General features: G+C 36.2%; 4 protein-coding genes across 6 annotated transcripts; all 4 read left to right on the forward strand.

The window, feature by feature from the left end:
* The first annotated feature begins 1,426 nt into the window (after positions 1-1,426).
* On the forward strand, positions 1,427-6,415 carry LOC108557801 (integrin beta-PS-like). Of its 2 annotated transcripts, none has more exons than XM_017914464.1 (12): positions 1,427-1,577; positions 2,192-2,345; positions 2,402-2,723; positions 2,778-3,006; positions 3,528-3,612; positions 4,285-4,455; positions 4,515-5,066; positions 5,126-5,641; positions 5,701-5,833; positions 5,886-6,019; positions 6,074-6,226; positions 6,282-6,415. In XM_017914464.1, exons 1-12 carry the CDS (start codon positions 1,564-1,566, stop codon positions 6,348-6,350), a joined length of 2,532 nt encoding a protein of 843 aa, XP_017769953.1. In that variant the 5' UTR covers positions 1,427-1,563; the 3' UTR covers positions 6,351-6,415. The 2 variants fall into 2 exon arrangements, with proteins under 2 accessions (XP_017769953.1, XP_017769952.1); XM_017914463.1 differs by lacking the exon at positions 3,528-3,612 and adding an exon at positions 3,147-3,231 and having other exon boundaries at positions 6,282-6,373.
* A 429-nt stretch (positions 6,416-6,844) lies between these two features.
* LOC108557798 lies at positions 6,845-11,640 on the forward strand. Its single transcript, XM_017914461.1, has 15 exons — positions 6,845-6,938; positions 6,990-7,181; positions 7,237-7,334; positions 7,394-7,503; positions 7,550-7,967; positions 8,022-8,198; positions 9,288-9,397; positions 9,444-9,861; positions 9,918-10,060; positions 10,301-10,407; positions 10,463-10,615; positions 10,664-10,761; positions 10,814-10,923; positions 10,974-11,400; positions 11,458-11,640. The coding sequence occupies exons 1-15, from the start codon at positions 6,878-6,880 to the stop codon at positions 11,638-11,640; spliced, it is 2,805 nt and encodes a 934-aa protein (XP_017769950.1). The 5' UTR covers positions 6,845-6,877.
* Positions 8,740-10,161, forward strand: LOC108557805 (venom protease-like). The gene is made up of 6 exons (XM_017914472.1): positions 8,740-8,840; positions 8,897-9,088; positions 9,142-9,239; positions 9,288-9,397; positions 9,444-9,861; positions 9,918-10,161. The coding sequence occupies exons 1-6, from the start codon at positions 8,780-8,782 to the stop codon at positions 10,098-10,100; spliced, it is 1,062 nt and encodes a 353-aa protein (XP_017769961.1). The 5' UTR covers positions 8,740-8,779; the 3' UTR covers positions 10,101-10,161.
* Positions 11,641-12,244: 604 nt separating the features above from the next.
* LOC108557803 (serine protease snake-like) lies at positions 12,245-13,677 on the forward strand. Of its 2 annotated transcripts, none has more exons than XM_017914467.1 (6): positions 12,245-12,343; positions 12,398-12,571; positions 12,626-12,723; positions 12,783-12,892; positions 12,939-13,326; positions 13,381-13,677. In XM_017914467.1, the coding sequence occupies exons 1-6, from the start codon at positions 12,286-12,288 to the stop codon at positions 13,555-13,557; spliced, it is 1,005 nt and encodes a 334-aa protein (XP_017769956.1). In that variant the 5' UTR covers positions 12,245-12,285; the 3' UTR covers positions 13,558-13,677. The 2 variants fall into 2 exon arrangements, with proteins under 2 accessions (XP_017769956.1, XP_017769957.1); XM_017914468.1 differs by having other exon boundaries at positions 12,939-13,285; positions 13,381-13,462.
* Positions 13,678-13,747: the final 70 nt, after the last annotated feature.

Here is a 13,747-nt window from a genome sequence, read left to right on the forward strand (position 1 = left end):
AGAGGACTCTCCATCCTTTCCTAGAACCGCCGAGTCTCCGGTTCGCATTTACCCTTATCCTTTCCCTATATCCTACCCCCCCTCGCACATGAGGAATTGAATGGGTCGTAATTTATATTTTTAATTTGTAAAGCTTTCGGCGATTACTCAAAGCCTATAGAGTAGTCACAATGCTGGACAGCTTAATGAGGTTGTAATTTATATTTTTAATTTGTAAAAATATAGAGTAGTCACAATGCAAAAGCGCTTGATTATATTATAATGCATTGCATATTACACATTTTTAATTTGTAAAGCTATCGGCGATTACTCAAAGCCTATAGAGTAGTCACAATACTGAACAGCGATTATATTGTTATGCATTGCATATTACACTCATTCATAATATAGAAAAAATAATAAGAAAATCATATTTTATAAAACTACTATGTATAAACAAATAGATACATACAAAACATTAAAAAAAATGGATTAATAAAAATATTATGTATAAACAAATAAATACATAAAAAAATATTAAAAATAAAATATGGATTAATAACAATAATAAAAAAACAACATATACATAAAACAAAGGAATGAAAAAAATAAAAAAGATGAGAGAAAAAATGGACGTTCCATTTATTCCTCTCCTGTTAAATATTATAATGATGTTCAATGTGCAATGCAATTTTATTTTTATTGTAATTATAAATGTGTATCGTATTTTTAATACGATCTTATAGATTGTGTAAACTTATATTTCGTTCATGTTTCGGGTCGGGTGTGTATCATGTCTTTGTGTTCTTCTGTTTCAGGATTGATTTAATTTCATTTGTATGTCATGTCACTAATTGTTACGTTCCTTTTCAGGTACCTAGAACATAGCATTTCCTTCTATCCTTTTCCCTATTTTCTTTTTGATTCCTCCCGGGTGTGCGGTCGCGCGTTTGCTCTCATTTGCTGTGAATGAGAGCAGCGGCTTCCACGTGTCCGCATGTCCAGGTGCTAAAGGTATATCATCTTCTCTCGAAGATGCTAACCAGGTATCAATTCAAGCGCAAAACATAGCCTCTGAATTGATGCAAGATCGTACACCTTTACCTTCTTGAGGTTGCATCTGTTTCGTACAGAAAATGTGACGGATCTCGTTTTCATCCACTAGATTTATCATTTGCTTGATTTATCTATGGGATTAAAATTAAATGAATTTCCATTATTTAAATTTAGGTCTTGTCCACTTCAGAAGTCCAGATCATACTATAGATTATACATATAAAACCATTGACCATTTAGTAAATTAGGTAAGATTAGATATTCACTAATTTTATTAACAACATAATTATTATGATTTAATAATCTTTAGGTGAATGGTCTTTTAAATGTGTTCCAAGATGTTAAAGCAGATGGCGCTCAAGTAATTCATTTTACCAAATATAGAATCGTCTTAGTGCAGCTCGTGCAGCTCAGAGTAACATGGAGTAACAAGAGGTGTGACTGACTTTATGTGTTTACGCGACTTATCTTGAGCAAATAGAACAACACCTTGCAGGGATTATCAATTGGAAACCAATACGTATTGGAATGTATAGAATAAGGTATACATACTGCAAAAAAATAACCAAAACCACAACAAATCAGTAACCATTTAACTGCTACTTAACCCCTTTAACTTAATTATTGAAAGGGGTTGGATATTCGGGCGAAGAACGATTATTTCAACAACCCCCAATGCATAACCCCAATAACCAGATGTTTAATATGTGCTAAACTTAATTAATAAGGGTTTAAAATAACAGTCAGTACTCTGATAATAATAGTGTGGGTGTTCCAATTAGATTCAGCGCGCGCATAACATTATGTTTATATTTATACCAATTGCGATGAGAATGAAACCGCCCTACGCAAATTAATTCCCCAAGTTAATAGTCTTTGTTCTAAATATTAATTGTGCAAATTCACCAATAAAGCTATGACTTTATTTACATTGTTTATGCAACTCTATTTACAGCACATCACGTTGCATTATTTATGAATGGTTGAGTCACGCCTTTAAATATAGTTTTACTCATGTTACAAATGCATATATCTTTTGTTATTATTTTGTTAGTCATCATTAATGATAATTGAATTAATATTTGTATTATTTTAATTGCATTGTTTCAAGTTTGTTATATATTAATGATGTAATTGTTATAAATATGTTTTTCAGAATGCAGCTGATTCGGAACATAATTTTGTTCCTCTCGTTCGTAATCATAGGGAATGCACAGGTCCCGGAGAAATTGACACAAAATCCGTGTATCGCCAAATCCAATTGCCATGACTGCATCCAAACGCCATCGTGTGCGTGGTGCTACAAACCGGTAAGTTTGGAACATAAATGAAATCGCTTTAACTGTAATTCTAAATATGTAAACAGGATTTCGGTGAAAGGGCCAGATGCTTCCAACCTTCGAATCCGGGTTCAAAATCTTGCCCAGAAGAATACGTATGGAATCCAGATAATGTCCTGCAAGTGCTAATCGCCAGGGAATTGTCCAAAGCCCATGCAGCTGTAGGTTCGGCAGGCGGAACCATGGAATCCGGTTGGAGCGTTGAAGGTTCTTCCAGCCATAGCTCTTCGGGTTCCAGCTCTTGGTCTTCCCACTCGCACGGTTCCTCGTCCTCGAGCGGCGGCGGCTTCGGCGAATCCAATATTGTTCAGATTTCACCTCAAAAAGTCAACTTGAAACTGAGAGCCAGTTAGTTGTTTTACACTTTTGCTAGATTTAAATCTTATCAATCATTCTTTTCAGGACAATCGTACAGCTTTCAGATGCACTACACTCAAGCCGAAGATTATCCAGTTGATCTTTATTACCTTATGGATTTGTCCAAGTCCATGGAGGACGATAAGGACAAGTTATCTCTTCTGGGAAATCTTTTAGCCGAATCGATGCGAAACATAACTTCGAACTTTAGATTGGGTTTCGGCAGTTTCGTGGATAAAGTTGTTATGCCTTACGTGAGCACCGTACCGAAAAAGTAAGTCTTTTTTCTCCGCACAAGATGAATAGCTTAAATCCTGTAGTCAATTTCACATTTCTATCTTTCTTTCAATATTTTGACACACGTTTTTTTTGTTGTTGTTTTGTTTTCTTGTTATTTGTTGCCGCTATTAATAGGTTAAAAGCCCCGTGCCAGGATTGCGAGGCGCCTTACGGATACCGTAACCATATGACCTTAAGCACTGATACCTCTAGATTTTCAGTAAGTTTAGATGATCTCAAACAATCCGGGGAAGAAATGATTAACAAGACCAGATCCATCCTATTTCAAGTAGATTGTTAGAAACGTCCTGAATGAAACCACATCTGTCTTTTTGTTATCCTTTGTCCATTTTATTTTTCGTTTGAATCAATGTAGCATGCATCCGGAGGACTGTACAAGTTCCTTTTTTTTTGCTTGATGTGCGATGAGTATTTATTGTGTTGTATGTGGTTACCTCCGAAGATGAGGTCTCGTTGCATGCGAAGAAGGTGTTAGTATTAAGTTATTGGTTATAGTTTGCGGGAACCTTGCACGGGCTGTGCTGCACCTTATGGTTACCGTCATGCAATGAGGTTGGACACCGATACCAATAGGTTTTCCGTAAGTCGAAGAGAAACAAACATGAAAAATATATAAATGAATTAACAACGTCCACCGTCTTCACCACAAACTAATTACTCGTATGTTTATATTCCAGCATGATCTAATACGTATTAACCCTAAACACATTTACACGGTTTATGACCGACGATTCAACATCTTGTCGTTCACACATTCTACTTACAACAAATCATTTACAAACTCGTGGGGTAAATAATCAAATGACATTTATCGTTGCCAAAACTTTACTAGAAATGCACAAATTTAAAAATACAAACTCGAACTCAAATCAAAACATTCTGTGTGAATTCTTTATCCTCATATATACACTTGCGTTTAACTGGAAAGCTTTGTTATTCATAGATCAATATGCTTAGAAGCGAATTGAATTTCGCCTATGGTGAGTTTATAATATGTATAGAATAGTAAATGACTAATATTGTTGTTTTGATTCGAGATATTGTTGATGTAAATAAAACGCGGCCTCTGTGCATCATATAAAAACTAACTGGAAATTCCTACTTATTTTGTTAAACTTATTACTATCAACTAAATCCTAAAATTGATATTAACAGGTTTTTAATTTTGGCATTTTTAATAAAAACCAACAATTTGGCAATTCTATTTTACTCGATGATTTGTTTTTAATATAAAATTAAACGATTTCTATAGACTATGGTGAAGGAGGCAGCTGTATCTGGTAACTTGGATGCTCCAGAGGGCGGATTTGATGCCATAATGCAAGCTGTAGTGTGCAGGGATGAAATAGGTTGGAGAGAACAAGCTCGTCGTTTATTGGTGTTCTCGACTGATGCAGGATTCCATTACGCCGGAGACGGAAAGGTAAATTCATTATATAATTAGTTAATGAGTAATTATGATGTTCTTTTTAATTGTAACAGTTAGGTGGAATTGTAAAGCCCAATGACGGTATGTGCCATTTGGAGAACGGCTTGTACACGCATTCATCGCTTCAAGACTACCCAAGCATCTCTCAAATCAATCTGAAAGTGAAGCAAAATGCTATCAATTTAATCTTCGCGGTGACTGAGGAGCAGATCGGAGTCTACAAGAAGCTTCAGGAAAACATAGAGGGAGCTTTCAGCGGACAGTTATCTAATGATTCCTCGAATATCGTAGATCTGGTTAAGGAACAATATCAGCAAATATCCTCGACCGTTGAGATGAAGGATAACGCGAGCAATAACATTAAGATCAATTATTACTCGCAATGTTTGGATGAGAGCGGCGGTGACAAGAAGACGAATAAGTGCGGTAACATTAAGGTCGGAGACGTGATTACATTTAGAGTAGAGATTGAGGTGACTCAATGTCCGAAGGACCCCAAGGATTGGAAGCAGACTCTTCAGATCTATCCGGTGGGTCTGAACGAAAGTCTGACCATTGATTTGGAAATGCTATGTTCGTGCCCCTGCGAACACCCTGGTCATGCTGTAAGTACTTAAAGCAACTTACTTGGAACATATTGATTAATTTGTAATGCATCCAACAGGGCTACATAGAGCAGGCTGATGAGTGCCGTGGTTTTGGCACATTCAAGTGCGGAATATGCGAATGCGATCACTCCCATTTCGGACGCTACTGCGAATGCTCTGCCAGTGAAATGGAGAATATCAAGAACACCTTAGGATGTAGGGTTGATAACTCAAGTACCGTTGATTGTTCTGGACGAGGCAGCTGCGTTTGCGGAAGATGTGAATGTAATGTTAGGAGTAATGAGGAGGAAAAAGTTTATGGTAATTTCTGCGAGTGCGACAATTTCTCTTGCGACAGACACGAGGGTAAGATCTGCAGCGGACATGGAACTTGTGAATGCGGTGTTTGCCAGTGTGAAGAACCATGGGGTGGCGCTGCTTGCGACTGCAGAATGTCCAACGAGACTTGCTTTGCACCTGGAGTGTTGGATGGTGAGATTTGTTCTGGTCACGGTGAATGTAAATGCGGATCCTGTAAATGCGAGAGCACTGAAGAAGGCAGGTACTCCGGAAGATACTGCGAAAAATGTCCTGTAAGATAGTAATCTAACTGGTGTACAAGAATTAGGGTTTACTTATTTTGTAATTGCAGACTTGCTCAGATCGCTGCGAAGAGTTTAAACATTGCGTGCAATGTCAGATGTATAAGACTGGTCCTTTGAATGAGGAGGAATGCGCCAAAAACTGTACAAAATTTACACCAATCGGTGTCGAGCAAGTCGAAGGTAAATATTAACACAAGAAGTAAAGATGTTAGATTTATGTTGTGATTTACAGCTAAAGAAGAAAACGATGAAAATCTTTGCGCTTTTTACGACGAGGACGACTGTCGTTTCGCGTATGTCTATTACTTCGATGAGCATAATAAGGTTGTCGTCAAAGCGCAACAAGAGCGCGAATGCCCTGCCAAGGTTTGTAACTAAAACAAATACAATAAACCAACATCTAACACTGTATTACCTTAGGTTTTTCTCTTGGGTATCGTTCTTGGAGTAATAGCTGCTATTGTATTCATGGGCTTGGCTATCCTATTGCTCTGGAAACTCCTGACAACTATCCACGATAGACGAGAATTCGCCAAATTCGAAAAAGAACGAATGATGGCCAAATGGGACACCGTAAGAACATATTAACAATTTACTAGTAACAAATTCTTCAAAATTATATTTTTAGGGCGAAAATCCGATATACAGACAAGCCACGTCCACGTTCAAGAACCCCACGTACGCCGGAAAGGGGTAAACTGTAAATGCTTCAATTAATTATTTATACGATAAAATATGAAACAAATAAATTACTAAATGGAATTGTTATTTTTTTTATACAACCATAATTATTCTTTTAATTGCATGTAAATGATCAGAAATTTCTCGAAAACAAAACTGTTCATGCAAGAAAATCACAAGGTCAGAGCAGGAGTGGATCCAAACCTCGCTTTGTATTTTTGAAATTGCGTAATTATTTTCACATAATACAATTTTCCGTTGTTAATAAAATGAATTATATTAATATGTACAAAAAAGTATAATGATGTAATTAGATTGAAATTGCACCAATAACCTTCACCAATAAGTTTAACTAAAGAACTGAATTACATTAATTTCTAAACGATTGAATAAAAGTAGTTTGAAGAAGAAATAGTTCTGAATCCGTCGCTGAGGTAAGATTTTAATGAATTCAAAAAGCATATCATTTTCCTTTTGAAAAACGGTTTTCGCGTAACTATATAACTGGATTTCCCATGATATTTTATCGCAGTCGAAGAAGCAATGAATACTTGTTCAATATTAGTGCTAGTAATACTGCAGGCTCTCTCTGTTTGCAGCCAAGGTGAACTAAAACAATTCTTGTCTACGTATCATTGATTTGTAAATATTTCAGGTGTATGTACTTTACCCAGTGGAAACGAAGGAATCTGCACACCAATCAAGCAATGTCTGAGCGCACTTGCTCTACTTAAAGCAGGAACAAAAGCGAAGGTGTGTGGAGAAGCGGATGGTCTTCCTCTTGTCTGTTGCGATCAACGTTCCATTCAACTGACCGAACAAGGACCAGGAACGAAAGCGGAGAAACGTTAGTAATTTATATTATGCTCAAACAGTTTGCGTCTTAAAAGTCTATCTTTTAGAGTGCAGCGAGTTTGTAAATTATTTGGTAAAAAAATTTGAAGGATCTTACCCTAGTTACAATGGGGAATTTTCTCTTGCCATGGAATTTCCTCATATGGTAATTGTATCTCTTCATTCATTCATTTTTTATATTTATTAAAGGGTTTATTTTTGCAGGCGGCGCTTGGATTCGAAGTCGACGATAAGATTGTTTGGGGATGCGGTGGGTCTTTGATAAGTGACAAATTCGTGCTTACAGCCGCACATTGTATTTCCAATAAGAATTTGTGAGTATTTTTGACTTCGAGTGAAAGATTTTACAGTTAATTTCAGGGGTGAAGTAAAGCAAGTTCGCTTGGGTGATCTGAATTTGGTAGTGGACACCGACGATGCAGATCCTCAAAATTTCCAAGTGGCCAACGTTTTTAAACATCCAAACTACAAGTTTCCATATCGCTACAACGATATAGCTTTGATCGAGTTAAATCAGACTGCAAAAGAAACGTATTACGTGCATATCGCTTGCTTGAACACGGATCCGAGTATAAATCCTGAAGAAGGTTTTGTTGCCACTGGTTGGGGTTTATTGAAGTTCGCCGGTGAACCAGCAGATCATCTGCAGAAGGTCAAACTTAATGCCATTAGCTTCGAAGAGTGTAAGAAATATTATCCACCGGAAAGGAAGCTGAATCAGAGTATTTTGGATGATATGCAGTTGTGCGCTGGTCATCCGAATCGCGATACATGCGAAGTATTAGATGTTATTGTTGAAATGTGCTAAGTTATTAAGATTTTGTACTTTTAGGGTGATTCCGGTGGACCGTTGCAAAGGAGGATAACATTTGAGAAAACGTCTGTACCGCAATTGCATATCGTTTACGGAGTGACATCTTTCGGAAAAGCGTGCGGTTTGTCGGCAACTCCTGGGGTCTACACTAGAGTCTCTAACTATATAGATTGGATAGAATCTATAGTTTGGCCAAATTAACAATACAAAATATTTCATATTTAGTATAAAATATACGAACAAACTTAATGTTTATTTCTTACACTAGTATTAAGTGAATAATTAATTGAAATAAAATTGTTTCTCTCTGGATCTTCTACACAAAACTGTTAACCAAATGACCTTGGAAAAAATTGTTTTTAAAATCTCCTTAAACATCGTAAACAGTAAAATTCTTTTGCCGAGGTAAAAGTGTTTGTATTGTTATTTTCTTATTGAATTTTATGTAAATCGACATTTTCCGAAAACAATACAAAAACTGTTCATGCTAGAAGACAACAAGGTCAGATCAGGGGTGGATTTAAACCATGTTTTGTAGTTTCGATGTTGCATAATTATATTATATTATAATGTGTCTTTGGTTTGATTTAATGCACAAATAACTGTGATTAGAAGTTATTTATATATGGAAATAAAAGTTGTAATATGAAGATGTGTTAGGGCAGAAAATGAAATACTTCTGAATCCGTCGCTGAGGATTTTAATAAATGCAAAACGCATATTCGTGTGTATATATATATAACCGGATTTTCCACAATATTGTATCGCAGTCGAAGATGAATACTTGGCCAATATTAGTGCTAGTAATACTTCAAGTCATCTCGATTTGCGGTCAAGGTGAAGAGTACAATAAGAATGCGTGTCCATTTAGTATTTATTTTCAAGTGTTATAGGAATATGCACCTTGCCGAGTGGAAACGAAGGCATCTGCACACCAATCAAGCAATGTCTGAGTGCACTTGCTCTACTTAAGGCAGGAACAAAAGCGAAGGTCTGTGGAGAAGCGGATGGTCTTCCTCTCGTCTGTTGCGATCAGCGTTCCATTCAACTGACCGAACAGCAAGCAGGAGCGAAAGCTGAGAAATGTTAGTAATTTATATTGATCTAAAAATCGCGTTTTAATAGATCTATTTTTCAGATTGCAGCCAATTTGTAAATTATTTGGCAAAAAAATACGACAACGCTTACGCAGCTTACGGAGGGAAAAGATCTCTTGCTTTTGAATTTCCACATATGGTAATTTTCATAAAAGATTAAATTTATTGTAAGGGTTTGTTTTTGCAGGCGGCGCTTGGATTCAAAGTCGACGATAAGATTGTTTGGGGATGCGGTGGGTCTTTGATAAGCGACAAATTCGTGCTAACAGCCGCACATTGTATAGCCAATAAAAATTTGTGAGTGTTTCTAACTTCGAGTGAAAGATTTTACAGTTAATTTCAGGGGTGAAGTAAAGCAAGTTCGCTTGGGAGATCTGAATTTGGCACTGGACACCGACAACGCAAGACCTGAAGATTTCCAAGTTGCTAACGTTTACAGACATCCGGACTACAAGTCCCCATCTCGCTACAACGATATAGCTTTGATCAAGTTGAATCGGTCTGTCGACAGCACGATTTACGCGCACATGGCTTGCTTGAACACGGATCCAAATGTAAATCCCGATGGTGGTCTTATAGCGACCGGTTGGGGTTTATTGAAGTTTGCTGGTGAACCGGCTGATCATCTGCAGAAGCTCGAACTTAATCTCGTTAACTTCGAAGAGTGCAATAAACATTATCCGCCCGAAAGGAAATTGGATAAGGGTATTTTGGATGATTCGCAGTTGTGCGCTGGTCATCCGAGTCGCGATACATGCGAAGTATTAGATTTTAATCTTGAAATGTGCTTATTTAATAAGATATTGGGTGATTTCAGGGTGATTCCGGTGGACCATTGCAAAGGTTCATTCATTTCGATAGAACGTCAATACCAAGAGTGCATACCGTTTACGGAGTGACTTCCTTCGGAAAAGCGTGCGGTTTATCCTCCAGTCCTGGCGTCTACACTAGAGTCTCAAAGTATATGGATTGGATAGAATCAATAGTTTGGCCAAACTAATCATTATTATTCAAACTATACATTCATTTCACAAACACATTGTATTTACATAATATATAGTTTTTCATATAGGTATCCTTTTCTGTAATTTAATAAATCTTTAATTAATTGAAAACAGTAAAATTCTTTTGAATCCGTCGACGAGATAAAATTTTGCATCTCATCATAAATGTTGGAAATATGCTTTAGGCATAAATATATAACCAGATTTTAACACGATTCATCTCAGTCGAGCCAGAGATGAATACTTATCTACTACTAATAATTATACTACAAACATTCTCGGCTGTAATTAACTACGGTCAAGGTGCAGCATGCGTACTAGACTATAGTAGTAATTACCTTTTTTTATATGTTTTTAGGTATATGTTCATTTAGCAATGATGAAGATAGATGCACACCAATCAAAGAATTCTTTAAATCACTGACTTCATTTAACTATGCGATTCAAGCTAAGTTCCAAAGATATGAGAAGGGTTTAAATAACGAACAGATTGGAGTAAAAGCAGAGAGATGTAAGTATAATTGCAATGAATAGTTCATATTTTAAATGTTTATATTAGATTGTGACCATGTAATAGATGAATTGCGAGAGTTATATGAAGCGGATTATCCTGTAGTTGGCGGAGAAATAGCCTTGTCTGAAGAATTTCCGCATATGGTAATATTATCTCTTTCTTCGGTTATTTATTTTAACTTGTTTATTGTTGCAGGCGGCGCTCGGATTCAAAGTTGGCGATAAGATTGTTTGGGGATGCGGTGGATCTTTGATAAGTGATAAATTCGTGCTTACAGCTGCACATTGCATAATCAATAAGGATTTGTGAGTATTGTAGATAGGTGATGGAAGATGGATATTATTGTTAATTGTAGTGGAGAAGTTAAGAACGTTAGGTTGGGTGATGTGGATTTGATGAACGATGATGACTTTGAAGATTATTATTCTGCTCAAAATTTCCAAGTTACCAATGCGTACGTGCATCCCGACTACAGATCTTCTCTACGTTACAACGATATAGGCTTGATTGAGTTGAACGCGTCTGCAATATTTACTGATAGAGTGCGCGTCTGTTGCTTAAATACCAAACCGTACGTGAATCCATATGATGGCTTCAAAGCTACTGGCTGGGGTTTGTTAAAGTTTCTCGGTGAACCGGCCGAGCAGCTGCAGAAGGTTGATCTGGATTTGGTGAGTTGGAAGGATTGTAGACAGTTTTATCCGCCGGACAGGAGATTGAATAAAGGTGTTTTGGATGATCTGCAGATATGCGCGGGTCATCAGGGACGCGATACATGTCAAGTATATTATACTTTAGTTTCAAGTATGTTTTTTGAGTGTAATCTGTTGAGATTTTAGGGCGATTCTGGTGGACCGTTGCAAAGGATCATTCCATTTCATAGAAGCGCAAAGCCCAAATTGTATACCTTGTTTGGTGTTACTTCTTTTGGGAAAGCTTGCGGGTTGTCAGCCAGTCCTGGCGTCTATACTAGAGTCTCAAAGTATATAGGTTGGATAGAATCCATCGTATGGCCTAATTAATCATTATTATGTAACAGTAATTGTTCCATTTTCTTGTGAGATTAATATATACTAAATACCAATTAAAAGACAAGTAAATTTCTACCTATTTACATATGTATATACAATATTTTTGCTGACATTTAATAGTTTGTTAGATGAAGAGTACAAAAAAAAACACGAAACATTAAAGCAATTTTTATTGCATATTGTTGAATTCTTTTGCAGTCAGATGCAAATAAGTTTGAATGTATTCATCTTTTTAATAATCATTGCGTAGTAATTATTAAAGTAAATAATAGTTGTTTCAAGGTAAACGCAGGGATGGATTCAACACACAATTTCTTCGTATTTTCATTTGATTCATTGCAAAATAAATTTCATTTGAAAAATCGGTAAATTAGTTTGCGTATTATAAGGGATTGATCGACAGTTTGTTTTTTTTTGTAGTTAAGATTTCAATTGTACTTGATGCAATTTTTTAGTCATATTGAACATTTATTTGATTTTGACCAAACGCGACTTCTTTGTTTACTTTATAGATTTGAATAAAGAAAATTCTTCTGAATCCGATGCTGAGGTACGTAAGGCAAGAACCATCTCCCATCTTGGTATTAAAAAAGAGATAAACAAATTTTGAAACGATTTATCGCAGTCGAAGGAGAGATGCATACTTGTCTACAATTAATAATACTACAAACACTTTTCGTCCGTTCCACTCAAGGTGCAGTATATAAAATAAAGCATATCTAATGGTAATTGATTTCAAACATTTTAGCTACATGTCCATTTCCTAGTAGTAAAGATGACATTTGCACATCAATCAAAGAGTTTTTAAACTCATTGATTTCGCTTAAAGCAGCGATTCTAGAGAATTTTGGTATCATTGAGAAGACTAAAGATCAAAGTTCGATTAAGATCCAACAAGGGTTTGGATATAAAGCTAAGAAATGTAAGTAATTTATATTGTAATCAATAATTTGCGTTTAAAGTTAGTAAGTTTTAGATTGTAGCGATATCATAAATGAATTGAAACAGCTGTACAATCTAAGTTCTTCTAATTTTTATGAAGAAACATCTTTGGCTATGGAATTTTCTCATATGGTGATTTTATGTTTTTTTTATTAAATTTTTATATCTATTACAAGAGTTTGTTGTTGCAGGCGGCGCTGGGATTCGAAGTCGGCGATAAAATTGTTTGGGGATGCGGTGGATCTTTGATAAGTGATAAATTCGTGCTTACCGCCGCACATTGCATCGTCGATAAAAATCTGTGAGTATTACAGATTTGTGATGGAAGATATTACAGGTCATTTCAGAGGGCAAGTGAACTACGTTAGGTTAGGAGTCAACAGGAAGATTGAGGATGTCGAAAATTTTCAAGTGGTCAACGTGTACGCACATCCCGACTACAGACCTCCTCTTCGTTACAACGATATAGCCTTGATCGAGTTGCACGATTCTGTCCTATCTTCTACTTATCCGAATGTTGCCTGCTTAAACATCGATCGGAATGTCAACGGTTACGATAAATTCAATGTAACTGGTTGGGGTTTGTTGCAGAATTTCGGTGAATCAGCCGATCAAGTGCAGAAGGTTGAAGTAGATTTGGTGAGTTGGATGGAATGTAAGCAACATTATCCAGCTGATGGTGAATTAAAGTCAGGTATTGTGGATGACCTGCAGATATGCATTGACACATGTCAAGTATAATTTGTACACTTTTAGTAAAGATTCGAGTCTAAGTTGTATAAATTTTAGGGTGATTCCGGTGAACCATTGCAGAAAAGGATACTATTTAATCCACTGCCAAGATTGAATACAATATTCGGTGTTTCTTCTTTTGGAAAAGGATGTGGATTGTCATCCAGTCCTGGCGTTTACACCAGAGTCTCAAACTACATAGATTGGATAGAATCGATTGTCTGGCCTAATTAATAATATTTATACAAAATTTAACACATTTTAATTAATAATCATTGATAACTGTCACAGAAAATATTGACAGTTTTGTCAAATTAAACCCCATGATGAAACGTCACTAATCTAATATTACATAACCCAATAAGAAATAAATATGTCTTATCAATATTAGATAATTTTCTTGATGAATATCCTCAATTATTAA

Source organism: Nicrophorus vespilloides, unplaced genomic scaffold, assembly GCF_001412225.1.
Source record: "Nicrophorus vespilloides isolate i.1.1-1 unplaced genomic scaffold, Nicve_v1.0, whole genome shotgun sequence".
Taxonomy (NCBI): domain Eukaryota; kingdom Metazoa; phylum Arthropoda; class Insecta; order Coleoptera; family Silphidae; genus Nicrophorus; species Nicrophorus vespilloides.